The sequence below is a fragment of the Camponotus vicinus genome, unplaced genomic scaffold (genome assembly GCF_025532165.1).
Source record: "Camponotus vicinus isolate PSW18456_S1 unplaced genomic scaffold, iyCamVici1.0 SCAF_2, whole genome shotgun sequence".
NCBI classification, from domain to species: Eukaryota; Metazoa; Arthropoda; class Insecta; order Hymenoptera; family Formicidae; genus Camponotus; species Camponotus vicinus.
Window position 1 is genome coordinate 13,265,083 of NW_028141956.1, and position 17,439 is coordinate 13,282,521.

General features: G+C 42.9%; 1 protein-coding gene and 1 long non-coding RNA gene across 5 annotated transcripts in view; one reads left to right on the forward strand and one right to left on the reverse strand.

Moving 5' to 3' along the window:
* The first annotated feature begins 94 nt into the window (after window positions 1–94).
* On the forward strand, window positions 95–5,480 carry LOC145967246 (uncharacterized). 3 transcript variants are annotated; one of them, XR_014437320.1, is made up of 3 exons: window positions 95–520; window positions 628–1,261; window positions 1,399–5,480. It is a non-coding gene; the product is annotated as an uncharacterized LOC145967246 (long non-coding RNA). The 3 variants fall into 3 exon arrangements; XR_014437318.1 differs by having other exon boundaries at window positions 646–1,261; XR_014437319.1 differs by having other exon boundaries at window positions 646–1,261; window positions 1,439–5,480.
* Window positions 426–17,439, reverse strand: part of LOC145967245 (uncharacterized) — a 50,439-nt gene continuing 33,425 nt past the window's right edge. The window contains exons 2-4 of one of the 2 annotated variants that reach the window (XM_083091944.1): window positions 8,170–9,121; window positions 7,933–7,992; window positions 426–3,786 (exon numbers count right to left, since the gene is read on the reverse strand). In XM_083091944.1, coding sequence (XP_082948070.1) covers window positions 3,593–3,786; window positions 7,933–7,992; window positions 8,170–9,121 — 1,206 coding nt within the window. In that variant the 3' untranslated portion in view covers window positions 426–3,592. Of the gene's footprint in view, window positions 3,787–6,459; window positions 7,046–7,932; window positions 7,993–8,169; window positions 9,122–17,439 lie in introns of those variants that run through there. The other variant, XM_083091946.1, reaches the window with a different exon arrangement.

Consider the following 17,439-nt stretch of genomic DNA (forward strand, 5'->3'; position numbering starts at 1 on the left):
TTAGAGTCCTCCTCTTAAAAAATGGCAGGAAAATAAACTTGTAAGATGCTGTCCTCTGGAGGAGAATAAATTTATTTTAAAGTGCAATGAAAACTTCAAGGTGGCGCCAACATCCTTGAAACAGAGTTTAGTCTTTTGAATCTAAATTTGACGTCCGATATAAATTTTTTAATTTTTACCTTTTTAAAAAGTGCGCGATTATCCATTAATATCTGAAACTTATTGTTACCATTCTCTTTAATGACTCGTGCAAATCACTTTGTGAAGAATGCTGCTTGTGAAATAAAATGGAGAACATTGTGGGATAATGGGATTATACAGGAGATTAGTGGTTTACCTGAAAAAGTACAAAGCCACAACGACTGACGTAGATAGTCTCGTTTTATCAACCTACGAGCGAAAACAATGCGGAATGATACGTATCATTACAGAGAGATATATCATTGTATATTTAAATTACACAACACACAAATTACAGCGTAAACATTATGGACAGACCGCAAGAAGTCGAGAGTAAGAGGTGCGTACAAATTTGATATGCGCTTTAAAGCGGCGCTCGTCGACTCTATTACTGCATATTTGCAAAAATGAGGTATATTTCGCATTTATATATAATATATATATAAGATAAGAGTAACCGCGTAGAAAGTCGATCCCTCTCGACAATGGGTGGAGGACACAAGCTAGAAGCGGAGGAACCGCTATCAACGAAGACAGGATAAAGGAGGAGAGGGGGACGAGAAGAGGAGGAACGAAAGACGGAGAGGAGGCGAGGTAAATCGGGCGGCGAAATAAAATTTAAAAAAAAGAAAAAAACAGGAAGAAAGTGTCGGGACAGGACTAAACGACGACGACGACGACGACGAGGACGACGAGAAGGACGATTCGAAGGAATCGATTCGGAAGGATGCGGTGACGAGATAGGTAGGCGGATAGACAGAGATATAAATAGACACGTTACTTCGCTTTTTCCGTCTAACGCTCGACTACGTAACTACACAACGATCCGATCCGATCGATCGATCATTATTATTACAACGATCCGCGCGTTGTGTACAAAGCGTCGACTATGGACAGAATTTTTGGCCTCCTGCGCGCGCTCCCGAGGTACGAGACATGCTCGTATATCGGAACGTAACGGAACGTCCGAGATACGCGAAATCGCTTTTCGCCGACGCCTTTCTCTCCCCATCTCTCTTTCTCTCCTTTCGTCCATCTCCTTCCATCTAACGCGATGTCTTCCCAGCGCCAGGGACGGATGGTAACTTTCTTGAAATTAATAGTCCAAGTTTCTAGCAATAAAATGTGGCAAAAAATGAAATCAAAATATCGGCTCGTTCCTTATAAGGGAATCTAAACGAGAATCTAGATAATATATTATAGGATATATATTTATAGGCGAATCGACGATACATTTTCAAATGCATCATTCGCGTAGGTCAAAAGGATACCTTCTTTGGAAAAAGATACATTGAAAGAATTGGTGAAACAAGATTCTACACTGTATAAAGATTTCGAAATAACTCTTCAGTCTCCAACCGAGTAGCAAATGTCGAAAGAATGTTCAACAAGGAAGCATGATAAATTTTTTTTTTAAAGACTCAGAACGCTGTCGATTTTTAAAAAATTCACTATACCCTTACGTGGGATTCTCTACGTCCCTGGCTATCGCCACAAGTCGGTCCGTTACAAGCCCTTGCGTTTTTCGCGCGAAAGCGTCTACGCCTTGAATGACGAGCGATGGATAGATGGATCGGCTCGGGCCGATTGGAGCACGCGTGAGAACGAATTATTCCCGGCCCATCGCTCCGCGGTAATATACAGATAATATTACACACTAGCTACACATGGCTATCTCAGATGCGTATCTTCTTTCCGTCACTTTTCTTCCTTCTTCTTTTTTTTTACACGTATACACAAGCGCATACACAGACTCTATCGCGTGTGTGTGTGTAGAATACGTATATATAAATACACATACTCGCATATAGCACACGGATGCAACACTCGTTACGGATGCACACACGCACTCACGCACGCACACGTACATCGATCGTCTTATCTCTTCAAGATTTTACGCGAATTTGTACATAAGGCATCACACGATATCGTGTCGCTTCTCACATACGGACGTGATAACGACGAGAGGCGTGATACTCGCTCTTCTACTATCTATCTATCTGTTCCTGCCTCGAGGAGGCTCGGTAAATATGTGTATCGCGGCGAATTTCGCATTAACGACGACTATCGAAACGACGCGGGATGATGAGGCGGATAAAGCTTCCTCGGCTTAAGCTCGAGCGCGAGTGTAAACCAACGTTTACGCGCCAAACGGGGTATCTCGAGTCGCGGTCAACCTGGAGATAGCGATAATTTCGAGATAGCGATGCTTTAATCCGGCAAATCATTTCGCCGAGGACTCGAGGGGATCGCGAAGCAACGGGTCGGGGAGGAGAAGAGTCGAATACTTTGCCTCGATTAGCGAGAAATCAACCTCGCGAAAAATATGCGGATAAAGATAGCAGAGTCCCCGATTCGAGTTGAACATTGTTATCTGTAAATGTAAATATATCTCTTCTCTCTCCCTCATTTTTGTTCAAAAGAGCCTTTAAAGAGTTTCCACGGATGCGATTCTCGATACGCGCGGAAAGAGAGCGAAAAAGGGAACCTGCAGATTCGCGTCCTCGAGCGATTCGATCGAAAAAAATTGCACAAACGTCGCGCTCGATTACGAGCGGATCCGAAATGACGTCTCGACGTTAAGAGCGAGATGTTTCTCTCGGGACGAGCTGTTTTTACTTACTTTTACTTTCCGAGAACGCTAGCTTCGCTCTTCTAGTCGCGCACGACTCGACTCTCGGCTCGGCTCCGGGCTCGTTCGTCTTACGCTACAGTTACACGTAAGATCCCGGTGTCTCTCACTCCCGGGTCGTGTCCGTGAGCGAGCATACAGCGCTATGACGAAATACATCCTCGCGATCGCCACCCACACCGAGGATGTGTTTCGTCATAATCGGTTAACCGAAGAGTAATGAACGCAAACCGAGGCGTAGATCGGAGCCGAGACTCGGAGCTCGGCTTCGAGCGGCACCCGATCGATGCTCCGTCGATCGATGCACGTATACATTGCATATCGCGAATCGGCGCCGACGGAGATTGGGACCCGGAGCCGGAATCGTATCGCGAGAATGGGAATTCGATTGCACATAAACGAACGTGATTTAACGGTCGTAAGGATCGGCTCGAAAATAATCACCGAGCTCGTACAACCTTTCGAGATCGGGACTTTGAATGAAGAAAAGAAAAACAGATTCGCGCGCGATAACAACGTAATAACCACGTGCAATTTCTGCAGCGACATGATGCCATGGATATATCGTTCCGTTTGGAGAATAATACTTGGGAAAATAGCCTGTACTCGTCTAATTTCTACGCATTTCCGTCACGAATCGCTCGATTGACGGATTCGAATCGAAAGCCCGAATGGCGAAAAAGCGCGTCCAACACAGGTAGCCGAGGAGCGAGGGAGGAGGGAAGCGAAGAAGACGGCTCTCTCCTTCTCTTTCTCTCGCCTCTTTGTCGCTCCTTCGCTTCACTTGGTGTGCTGCTTCGGGAGGTGCCGCTTCATGTGCAGCGCGAGATGATCGCTTCTGGCGAACGAGCGCTCGCAGACCGCGCATTTAAAGGGCTTAGCCCCGGTGTGCTTGCGGTAATGCCGCGTCAATTCGTCGCTCCTGGCGAATCGCCACTCGCACTCCGGCCATTGACACTGATACGGTTTCTCGCCTGAAACAATCGAGAAGACATGGATAAAAGCAGAGTTTGATATAAAAGTATTATTAAATTAGTTGGCATTATATATTATACAATTTGTTCTTGTAAGCTACGAATATAAAAATCAAGAGGCAACACACGATTCGTTTCTCGAAACAGCTGACTTGAAAAAAAACCTCATCGAGTAAGCAGTCTTTAAATTTCTTTATATTACTCTGACCTCTTCTTCTAATTCTCTCTCAGATCAAGATACAATATCTAATAAAATATCTTCTTTGCATTCAGGTTCCCGGATTAGTTTTCCTCGAAAGAGAGTATGATACATCGCACCGACGTATCGAGAGAATCGACCGGGCGCGAAACGAGTATTCCGTTTGGAGAGAGACCGGCGACCTATTAGAGAACAAAGCGTTTGCTCTTTGCGAAGATAGAGCTACGGGATGCGGTACGAGATACCCCCGTCTCGCGCGCGCGCGCGCGCGCGCGCCTCTCTCAGCTGCGAGAGATGCAGCACGGTGTGACCTTTAACTGTACCTGCATGCCGCAACACGCTCACCTGTATTCTAGCGCAATCGCGGCGGCCGGTCCGCGAGCGAACGGCCGAATGCAGCCGATCTACTAATGCGAGCCAACATGCCCGCATTCCGCCTAGCTTGGCCGATTATCGGAGAGAATACGCCTCGCTTATTGTATTATATCTTTACGATAGGATTGAGAGCTCATCCGCGCGATTGATACCAAAGATACGACGCGAACGTTTAGGCCATCGGAGCCAGAGTGGAATAAATTCGCAATCTGCAAGCCTGCGATATAAGCTTCTACAAAGGCGGACAATTTTTGTTTACAATCAATGTGTGATTAAGTCCACGATTTGCAAAGTTTAGGTACGACTCTGCGGGTCGAGGGACAAATTAGCGAGTAGTATTTAGGATTCTTGGGATCTTCAAGATCCGCTTCTTCAAATGACTGACCTTTTCGAAATGCACAATTGCATCCATCATCAGAGTACTCTACCTATCCGTCTCTATCCGCTCGCAAATTCGATCGCGACGAAAGGTCTCCTCGCGAGGCGACGCGCAAGAAGCGAGCGAGTAAAGGCGATCGAGGCGAAGGATCGAGGGGGATCGGGGAGGAAGAGGCCTGGAGGAGAGGCGGGGAGGAGCGGGAGGGCGAGCGTACATACGCGAGAGGAGAAGAAAGAACTCGATAGCTGCGAGATACACCCACGCATCCTCCTAGCCTGCGTTCCCCGTCCCCCCCCCCGTCCCCCTCGCACGCGCTGTACGCGGAGACGACCCTAACCGGTCCTCGGCCGCAGCAGCCGCCCTGCGCCGAGAGTCGCATTCAGCGTTCCTGGCAGCATCGCCGCGCCACGCGACGCACAGCCCAAGGAAACGGTACTACCACCACACACGAACGCCCGCCATTTACGGTATCGCGCGCGTTCACGTGAGAATTCCTCTCCCGCGAATCTTCAACGGCGAGAGAATGAACGGCTCGCCGGAACGAAATTTCATTCCGAGAGATCCCTACTCGACGCGTTTAGGCGATCGAATTATTCTCACGAGAACAAAGATATTCCATCCGCGCACGAAAATAGTTTATATATTATATTTTAGAATCTCTCAAAATTTAAATTGGATCTCTAATGATGATTATCCTTGTGCAATTTCCCTGAATTAGCGCTATAATAATATAATGTTATATATGAAATGATACAATATAATACTTAATAACATAATTATATAATTATATTATATAATTTTTTAATATTGTACATATATAATATAACTATGTAATATTATATTTATATAACGTATAGTGAATATAATTTAGTGAAACGAGATATAGAGTGCAATAACATTTGAAATTTACCGACAACGTTCACACTTACAATTAGTGTGTACGTGCTAAGATTTTTTCCATCTTATAGCGACTTTTATTTAAAAGAAATTCTCTCTTTTTCTCTCCGAAAATATCGAGAACGCCGAACGTTGGTAATGTACAGTCTTTACAGCGAGAATGAGCGTTTTTTTTTTAATTCTTCCATTCGCCGTATCATAATATCGTGTAATATTGCGTTACCACGCGTCTGACGCGAGCGATGTCTGGCGAGCCGATCAGCCGATCCGGCGACACCTACGGGGCCTCCAGGCGTCCCCGTTAATTTTGGATCACTTTCACCCGAGAGCCGACGGCGAGCACCGCTTCGCGCGGAGACAAGTTGCTTTCCAAATACGCTTCCTAGCCGTACTTTGCTCCAGATTTCTTCCATCACCGCGGGCTTTCTCGCGAGACCTGTCTCTCGATGATTAACGATAACGATTAATCGATTATTTTTGCGTCCAAAAACTTTTAGAGATTCAAGCGACCAACCATCTGGCAAAAATTATCAGGATCAATTTGAAAAATCGATTATATAAATGGATTATATAAATTTTATATTATACAAAGATATATGAATTTTTTAATATTTTTTATCGTCCTCGAATTTTATATATAAAATTACATATTAAATATAAAATATATATGTAATAAATATATAATTAAATATATAATATATATAATATATTAATATATATTATGTATATTATTTATATTAATATATATTATGTATATTATACATATTACTATATTAAATAAAATATAAATATATATATACATACTTTTACATATGCACATATATGTAATAACATTAATTTGTCTATATTATTTCGATAAATTAAATTAATTATTTATTAAATATCTTGATTATGGGTTTTTAATATCTCTTATGGCATAATAATTCGAGTCGTAAATGAATTAATGACACAAAGTCGACGCTCGTGGCACGGCTTATTCACAAGAGCAACGCGGCGAAGCGAGGGTTCATTCACGAGTCGTCCGACCGAGCCGCGCGCGAGGGCCACGTGCCCCCCTCGGCTTCTCCCTCACGTCGGAGCGTTCCCCGTTTCTGCGCGCCTCCACGTATCTACGCTCATATTCAAGATCGCGCGACAAATTGAAATATCCTCGCATAATCTCGCGAATCGATTGGTTCCCGGCGGAGAAACCGATCGGCGGACGCGTACAAGTCGAGGCGATGAAAAGTGACCGCAATGACGAATTCATTTAGTCGTCTAATTGAGAGATCTTGGATCCTCCGCTTCAAATATTCAATTGAAGATGTCGAGGCAAGAATGAATCAATCGATGATAATCAAAATCTAAATATGAATCCAATGGAATCTTTTGTTAGGTAACTCTTTCTTCCAGATCCATTTTCAGAGAACCTGAATAGAAAAAATTTATCAAGTACTTTGAAATAATTTCGAAAAAGCAAGATTTTTTTATGTAGATGACAAAACTTGTGTCTCAAATTTGATTTTTGAATGACATGTAGCTCTAAATTTCCAATCGATTTCTTTTATCTTGACATACGTGCCGCTCGTTTCGTTCGATCGGCTCGTTCGAGGCGATGACACGGGTTTACCGCAAAAACCCGCCGAGCTATCAATTCGAAAGTGGTACATCGCACTTAAGATGCCTCCGGCTTGCATTCCGCGAGAGACCGCCGCGTAGGCACGTGTGCGGGAAGCACATTTCTCTCTCTCTCTCTCTCTCCGTCTCTCTCCAGCTGTCTCCATCTCTCCCTCGCGCTCTCGCGTACGTCCCGATGCGTGTGGGAACCTAGTATGCGTGTTCGCCCAGGTAGCAAACACCGGCGCGGTGTTGGTGCCGCGGCTTGACGTTCGTGTGTTGGCGGAGCTTGGACGCGGATAGGATGTGGGTCGGCCGACTAGCTTCGCTCTACCAGCTAAGCGGAGAGTCGCATACCACGAGAGCTTCGTACGCTTCCCTTACCGCGTTTACATATGATAGAAGCGCCTTTGCGCGACACCGCGTGGAGATGGAGGCGAGGAGAGAAAGAGAGGAGAAGAGAAAGGGGGAGAGAGACGGAAGGAGGGAGAGAGAAAGACGCTCGGGACCGCGCCCTGCCCACGCGCGAGCGCTCTCGACCTCGCGCTTTCATACTCCTCGTGTCGTCTCGCTACGTCTAAATGAGCTACATACCTAATTAGCCGGATAATACACCGAGGCCCCTCCCCTTAATTTTAGCGCCCGTTCACCGCCCGTGTTAGCAACAACGTGTACGTGATACGGTACGTTTTTCACTCACCCGTGTGTATCCGCTGATGAGCCTTTAGGTGCGAGCTCTTCGTGTAGACTTTTGTACAACCTGCAAGAGGGAGCGAATAAGTGAGGTTGGTCGAAATGACTCGAGTTTGCTCAAGATCAGAAACTCCAACATGCATAAAACGATTAACAGAATTTAAATCCCTTGATTCTATCTTTTTTAATCTGAATGTTGTCGAAATACCATCATGTAATTATTTTTTAATTTGTACGCGCTTACCTATGAAATCGCAATGGTGCACTCGACGTTTCTCCAGCTCTGGGTTGTTCCGCCTGTTGAACTTGGACGACATCGACGATGGCTGAATCCTGTGGGCTGGATTCAGGATCGGGCCAGGCTGAGGATACGGGGGTGGCGGTGTCCGCCTGGGTGGACCAATGGGCGAGCCGGGATCGGAGATCGGTGGCGTCAGCGGTGAAATATACATCAGCCTCGTCATCGAGCCGTAGAGCGGCGACGTCGCGTTACCGCTCGCCTGATGATGACTCGTCGTCGACGAGTCACCGTTACCGTTGTTGCTATTGTTGCTGCCGTTGTTGTTGTTGCTGGCGCCGCCGCTGCTACCGTTATTGCCGCCGTTCCCGTTCGCGCCGTTGCTATTAACGGTACCACTATTGTTGTTGTTGTTACTATTATTGTTATTGTTATTGTTGGGAAAGTTCTTGAAGAGCGCCGTCGTCGTTGTCGGCGTCGTCCGATGATGGACGACGTGCTGAACACTGGCGGGGTTCGGAAAGGGGTTCTGCGCGGGATTCGGGCCCTCGAGGAGGTGCAAGGTCGGCGGGGGCGGTAGCGGCTCCGTCTTGATCTCCACCGGAGACAGAACCGGCGGCGACGTCACGTCGTCCGTCTCCAGTTTCACGTGGGACTGCGAGCCCAGCATGTCCGCGTTCTCCGGGTCCAGCTTCTGGATGCTCGACGTGATGTCCTCCCAGAGCGGCGGCCTGAGGAACACGTCGTCGTCTTGACCGGCGGCCGCTGGCTGACCCCTGGCGGAGACGAAGCTGGCCTGCGGTGGCCGGCACACCGTCGTGGGACCGCCGACCTCGAAGAAGTCCTCCATGTGCACCGACGAAGGTTCCCGCGCGTCTCTCGCGTCCGATTCATCCTCATCCAACCTCTGTAGACGATCGAGATCCTGCCTGCACAACAAGGTGTCCAGGTCCGACGTCTGCAATAAAAAAATATTCGTGTATATAATTTTCCTATTGAATATTTAACTTTTTTTTTATATTACAATATTTCTATTAAACTTTAATATATTTTATTTTTATTTCTTGAATATTAAGCTACATTTTTGTTGCGTTATTTTTGTCAGAGATTTTTTAACAATAATTTCTTTTACAAAAGTCTATAATAAATATTTATTGGAATTTTGTTACTATAAATCTACCACTGTTTTATTTAGTTATACCTAGTGTAAAATAATCACATTTGCATCTAAAATATTAAAATCGTTTTTTTATTATTATATTTAATCTCATTTATCGTATTATTAATTATTTTCATTATTATCATGATAAAAAAGATGCCTTACTCCCTTTATTTTTCTCTCTATATCTGATAATAATAATAATTGTTACAATTAATGATATTGATATTATATGGTTTATTTATGAATTTTTAAGTATACAAGTGAAAAAATAAATAATTGGATAAAATTTGAGAAAATATAGTTATTTTACACGATAATGAATGCAGTTAAAATTCCCTCGGTCGTCTCGAAGCCGCGTTAAGGTTCGTAAAGGGCGCGTACGCCGAGAAAAGGGACCGGACGAGAGGACGAGAGAGTGACTTGCGATATGGTGATACGCGGTATAGCGTAGGTCCCCAGCGCGGGGTCGGGCCCCGTTAACATGCACAACCGCCGTCTCGCCCTACGACGTCCAGCACGCGCGAGGAGGTGCGACGGAGGTGCGGGGATGCTGGCGATGCCGCATCATCCTTCGCATGATTTGTACACGAACAACGCCGCCCTCGCGCCCGATGCTGCACCGCTCGCTCTCTCTCTCTCTCTATCTCTCTCTCCCTCCTCCCGCTTATTTTCTCTCCTTCGCGCTCTCTTGTCGAAAGACGACGAATGCCACCTCGCTACAGCATGTATGTTCGCTGCATAACATTCGGACCGTGTCTGCAGGAAACCCTTGGAGCATCGCCTATGACGGAAATCCGAGGCGAGAATCTTTGATTTTACAGCACCTTCGTACGAGAACCTATGCAGCACAGAATATTGCAGCAATATTATTAATATTGTTGCAATATTGCCGCAATATTACCGCAATGTTCTGTGCTCTATGGGAAGTCGCGTCGAGAAAGATAAAGTTTTTTTCGTTTGGAAAAAATATTAATTAAATTAAATTAAATTAATAAATTAATAAAATTATTAAATTATTAAATTAATAAAAATTACATTTTATTTTATTTTCCGAATCGATATTTTTAAGTGTTCAATTATCAATAAGGGAGAGAGGAAATAGCGAATCCTATACATGAGATCTTTAAAAATATGATTCGGTTCATACGCTGGGGTAGAGATATCCGTCAAAAATATAGCGTGGCAAACTTTCGAGCTTTCGAATGGGCTTTGCCGCTTCGCGCGACGCTCGTGGAGCTCGCACGAGTGAGATTTATGAATTATTTACACAATGAATAATTCATCGTTGGAAGATTGGTACATTCGCGACACTCGATCGCGCCTGATATGCAATTTGAAAAGGAGTTTGCGCGCGCGAGCGAGGTGTACGATATGCGCGTATGTATGCGAAACATACATATTATACTCTCTAAATGTGAATCAGTGAAAATATCACTAATTTAAACAGTAAAATAAGATTTCACTGAGAATCAGTGAGAATTTTATTGATCTTCAGTGGAAACGCTTTTTTGTTATTTTATCTTATATCTCACTGATTATGGTCAGTTAAAGTAAAATTCACTGTAAAATCAGTAATCGCTAGTTTGTTCGTTTACCGCTATGATGATACGTTATCTCTCTCGTATTTAAATTTTATAAGAATTATATAAAGTTTGCAAAGAGCGACAGATAAAATTAGAAATATTACTTTGATTTAATTTCTGATACAATCTGAATAGAGAGGCTTCAGATATTAAATCGATTTTACAAGTCGGACAAGTAAATGTCTGGTGACTTGATGAAAATTATTCGTCCGTTATCTATTTAAAATAACAAGTTCAATATGCATGTAATATAAATAAAATAAAATTTTTAATATAATAAATATTTAGTAAATATAAATAAAATTTTTAATTTTATATGAAATAGATAGAGAGATGAATTGTAGTTTAATATTACTAGTTGAAATAGTCAATATTATTAACTAATTCTTTCAATAAAATATCACTGATTGACAGTGCTGTACTTATAACTGCTGTAATCAGTGACTATTTACTGTTTTTCAGTGATAATACACTGATTTACTTTTAGAGTATATTTAAAAATCTGCCGTAAATATCGCGTTTGCCATCACATCGAAATTGTGACGTGTCAATCGAAAACAAAAATTCCGATTTTACGAATCGCGAGAGAAGGATCAGAAAATTTACACGAAGAAAAATATCATATTGTTGAGGAAGATAATTATTTGATTTAATTTAATTATTTAATCTTTCTCTCGAGCTCAAAGCTTTTAATTGTCAATTTTGCCACTTAATAATTGTTATTATTTTGAGCCAACTTCTTATTTTAATTTTTATTTATTTTCCTTTGTATTAATTATGATCGTCTCCAACAAAGAATATTTTCTTGATGATAGTTTTGAAATATACCACTCATCGCAAGTTGTAGATAATCTCATTATCATATGCTCAAAAGAAGAATTTACTCTTTCTTTAAGAATATCTTATCTGACAAGTCTATAGGAAGCAAATGGAATTCGCGTGTTTCAATATTCTGGATATTCTCAGTTGGAGTGCTACAATTAATTAGAATTCAGAAAATAATTTGAATAAATTTTACTTGCAAAGAGTCGTATGCGATTTGCGGATATATAAACTTGCAAAATACTTGAAATAAATTATATTCACTTGAATATGGTATGTATATTTTTCTATAACCGACTATCACGTATTTTGAGGCGATCCAATTTCGATAATACATAGATCGGAATGTCAAAATCGCGCGATTCACGACGCTAAAATCGTTGGCGTAATCGATACGATTGACCTAATAAAATATATTCGGAATCGAATATTGCGAAGAAAAAAAAGTGAAATTAAATATGCACGTTCGAGACAGAGACGCGAGAGCGTTTCGTAATTTTCTCTCTCGAGGCCCGCCACGCGGTGGGACCTGCCTCTTTTCCTACGATCTCTCTCTCTCGTCGTCCGTCTCTTTCTCGCGTTGCGATGATAATGATAGTGCGGAGCGCGAGCAAAGTTCGTCCATCCGGCTATTAATGCGCGTAATCATAGAGCCAGGGTCGCCGGTGTTAATAATGCGTTTTCGAATCTGTCGGAGAGCGAGAACGGACACCCACGCCGCCGCGTCGATACTGCGTCGTCATTACGTACACGTGGCTCACGTGTACGTGCATCGTGCGTACACGCGCGTGAGCGCGCGCGCGCGCACTCCCACGCGCGCGCGTTCGACGCTAATATCCGTGCTTGATTATGCCAGCTGAGCTGGTTTGTTGATCGCACACCAATAACAACAACAGCGACGATGGACGTCGTAATCGTCCTCGAATAAGGAATGATACTTTTTTTTTTTTTTCGATGAATCAATATAAATCAATATAATTCCGGGCGAGATATGCGTTCTCTTCCAATTAGCATAGATCGCGATTAGCGTCGATGTTTCCGAAGTGTAAAAACATTTCTCGTTTTAGCTCGTGCATCGATACTTTATAAACGGCGTGGAAATCCTGGGAAAACCAAGCAAGCTGGAGACGAGCGTCGAAGGACGTTTTAGAAACGATAAGAGAGAGAAATTGCAAATGTACAATATTCTTATACAAAGATGCAGCGAGACTTGTAGCGAAATATATCGTTGACAAGTATCGATGCGAATCTCGAGCATCCTCTCCTCGAGCGCGATTGATAAAAAGATAGCGAAAAAATTTGATCAAGTACACCCGTTTATTAGATTGCGCAACATCTCGGGCACCTCCGATAACTCGCGCGAACCACTCGAGTCGGGTAATTATATATCGGGGGCGACTAAATTTATCGCGATACAGCATTGCGATAAACGTATAGATGATGTATATCGTGTATATACGTTTGCGGGTGGCTAAGGAAGATGGATGAACAAAAGAAATGGGGACGCCATGCTGCGTTCCCGGTGACGAGACGTAGAGCGCAGAAGCAAGTAGCTCGCCGAATCAATCTGGGGAGGCCACACCCTCTGACCTAAAGCCGCATTATCACGATAAACGCCCAGGAAAATGTCAGCCTGCGAAGCCGACGACACGAAATGTCCCCGGACTCGCGAGCGATTTTCTTGCCGATCAGACTCATCATCCCTGACGCGAGGATTCTTGCTCGATATTCGATCACGATTCACTCAAAGATATATTTCTCGAATAACGAACGCGTTCGTATCGTCTGTTTTTCAATATATTCCGACCTCGATGCGGCAAAGGTGCTGGCAAAGACTTGGGGGTGACTACGTCGAGGTCTCCATGACACGAAGCATTTGGACTCTTGAGAAACGCAAACCTTCTTGCGATGGCTAATCTGTTATATAACTCTAATTTCTATTTTATCTTTTACTATTTAAAGTCTATTATCGATGTGCTAGAAAATTGAATCGTCCGCGTCGTTATTTCTCGCGCATCCCTCGAACCTCCTCAACCCTTTTCCGCTCGCGGTACAATTGCAGGGTGTCTAGCAGACTCTGAAAAAAATTCTCCGACTTTTCCAGGTTTTTCAGAACTAAGAATTACTTTTTGCTGAACGATTTTTTATTATTTTTTTCAAAATGCAATAATTTGCATATATTGCAAGTCAATTAAGTGAGTTGAATAGAAAAAAGTCTTTCAACTATTTTTATCGAGAAATTAATGAGGCTCATTATTCAATATCAAAAGAAGCATTCATTTTATTTTCATTTCCTGATAAAGTGAAAATGTATAAATTATCAAACATGCTCATAGATAAATCGATTTTCAGCAAAAGCAGAAAATTAGCGCACTATGATATATATTCCAGGGTAAAGTCTACACTTGTTTAAAAAAAATGTTAAATTAATGAGAAAAAAATATTGAGAACAATGTGAAAAAATCGAGATAAATTAAAATCTCTGACTTTTTCCAGAATCATAAAATCCCCTGACAATTTCCGGTTTTTCAGATTTCCCTGACCGCTAGACACCCTCAATTGCCACATGAAAGGGGTATGGATTTCATTGGCACGAGCAAGAATCTCGTTAGAAGGAATCTCTATCGAAGGAATGACTCCGAGAGACGGCGGACCGAAAGAGGAAGACGGAGGAGGATCGAGCTCCGGGCGACTATGTTGCATCGCGGTAAATGTGCAGCGGCACATCGCGAGGTCCCCTTCGCCGACATCCTCTCCTCGAGGGGGCTGACACACTCGTGGCGTGGCGCGGACACGTAGATTCTATCTCTCGTCCATTCAGATCCGCCTAGGTAATAAAACTCGCGCGTCCATTATTTACTTGCATTATCGTTACTTTACGCCCACGCGGTCGCGCCGCGTATTTATGGGGAAATTATTCAGCATTATTTTCGCGGATATGAATAAGATGACGGCGGAGATACGGGTGTCGCGTCTGATTTTGCGAGAATCGAGAGGGGGGGATAATCGGGCGCGATCGAGATCCGATCGATCGCGCGATAAAGGAGGAACCGAATTTCTCCCTCTTCCTCCTCCCCCCTCGCTACGATAGGCGAATCATCGTCGACGTGAGGAGATTGCCAAAGGCGATACTTGGATCAATCTGTTGGAAACGAAGCCGGCGGAAGCGACCGCGGTCTATCGGCTAAATCTACCACGTCCATAGGGGGTTGGCACGGGGGAGAAAATCGATCGTCGGGTTACCATCGGGTTGCGCAAGTACCTCTAAAAAAGGACGGCGCGCGCGGCGATTAGGACGAAGAGGCAAATGGCGGCCGATGACGGTAGGCCCGAGAGAAAGAGAAGTATCATTGTTCTCTCGTATACATTTCGTAAGTAGATTGGCATTTGTGATGCAAGTCGAACCGCGCTGCCGCCGCTGCTGCTGACCTTTAAACGACTTTCTTTTAGGCTACGCGTGACTTGATCTCGGAACTCGATTCTCTCTGTTCGATTCCCCCTCGCGTCCTCGCGACCCGTGGCTCGCAAGAGCGGCAACCAGTAGCGCGATATCTCGTTTCCGCGAGATGTCCGCGATACCGATTCTTGCTCGCGCGAAAATTATCGAGTCCCGATTACGAGTTACTCGGCTAGTAAATAATAACTTGGCAAATTTAATTACAAATATCTATATATTAAAATGATAACACACTTAGATACGATAGCGCATTTTATTAAACGCGAAAATTATTATCTCGAAAATAAGTGCCTGGGTTCAGTTTACTCGATTTATCTCTCATGCGAGGAGTTTGATAAGGTCAACTTCGGTGAATCTTGATCGAGTTATCGTTAAGATTCGACGTGTTCGTTTATCCATCCGTAATCGTGACTTTTGCCGCCGACTTTCCGGCCCGGAAAATTACTTAATGAATGTGGACATGCAACGCATTATGTCGTATTAAACCGCACGTGCGGGGCAGGCATCCCTCGGCCGAGAGCAAAGTTTGACACAAAACGCGCTCGTGTTACCTCAGCACGTGGCACGCGGCCCTTTTTCCCCTTTATCCCCCTTTGCGAGGCACGTGCGATGGCTTCGCGATACGCCTTGTCGCTGCTCGTCCACGAGCATTTTACGAGTCAATCGCACGGTGTTAATCGAATAAACCCAAAGGTCCGCGACGTAGGTTAATCGCCCGCCATAAAGTCGGTCACTCCGCGATAATAATGTTATTTGTCAATTAGGGATGCGAACCGCTCCCTATATAATTCTCTTTCAATTTCTCAAACTTTTATATCGCCTATATGTTTGCTTAAAATTGTTCGATTAGTCTACGAAAAATGCGTTTACTTTAATTTTCGGAACTTTGGAGATTTCAATGTCCTTAAAAGTCCGTCTTGGATAAGGTATTATTCGAGACAAAGTTCAAGATAGAAACCTAATGTGTATATTTCATACATGATGTATTTTATTTTTTCATAAAATTCTAGAATTCTGTCTTAGACTTTGTCGCGAATCGTGACAAAAATAAGAGTTTAATGCTGAAAATAAATCGAGAAATTAATCCCGACGTTGTCCGACGAATCGTCGAGATGTGCGAGAGGTAAATATTTTTTACAATCTACCGTTGATTCTCCTTTCTTCGTCGACCATCCCCGGCCATCCCTGCTATACCTCTACATTCTCGTTTCTCCGCTCCGACTCGCCACGCTATGGCACGCTTCATCATCGATCTCTCGCATTGTTAGACGCTCGTCTCACGCGATCCGCACATCCTGCGGATCCACTCCCCTCATTAGGACACCTCGGGTCATATATTACCGCGCGACGTTACCGCGCGCGCATTTTGCGGGACGCATAAATCCAGGTGCAACGACAAACGGCGATTACAACACATCGAAACCGCTCATCACTTTGATACTTTTCGTCAAAACCATTATCGATTCTTGATTGTCATTAAAATCGGCGCAAATTTATACGAAAGGGAAAATACCTACCCTGCTCTCTAAAAGTGCAAATCAGTGTATTATCACTGAAAAACAGTAAATACTCATTGATTACAGCAGTTATAAGTACAGCACTGTAAATCAGTGATATTTTATTGAAAGAATTAGTTAATAATTTTGACTGTTTCAATCAGTAATATTAAACTACAATTCATCTCTCTATCTATTTCATATAAAATTAAAAATTTTATTTATATTTACAAAATATTTATTATATTAAAAATTTTATTTTATTTATATTACATGCATATTGCTTGTTATTTTAAATAGATAACGAACGAATAATTTTCATCAAGTCACCAGACATTTACTTGTCCGCCTTGTAAAATCGATTTAATATCCGAAGCCTCTCTATTCAGATTGTATCAGAAATTAAATCAAAGTAATATTTCTAATTTTATCTGTCGCTCTTTGCAAACTTTATATAATTCTTATAAAATTTAAATACGAGAGAGATAACGTATCATCATAGCGGTAAACGAACAAACTAGCGATTACTGGTTTTACAGTGAATTTCACTTTAACTGACCATAATCAGTGAGATATAAGATAAAATAACAAAAAATAAGCGTTTCCACTAAAGATTAGTAAAATACTCACTGATTCTCAATGAAATCTTATTTTACTACTGTTTAAATAAGTGATATTTTCACTGATTCACTTTTAGAGAGTGGTTTTTCATCTCGTTTATTTTATCAAAAGCAAAAGTCAACTTTGTCTCAAAAT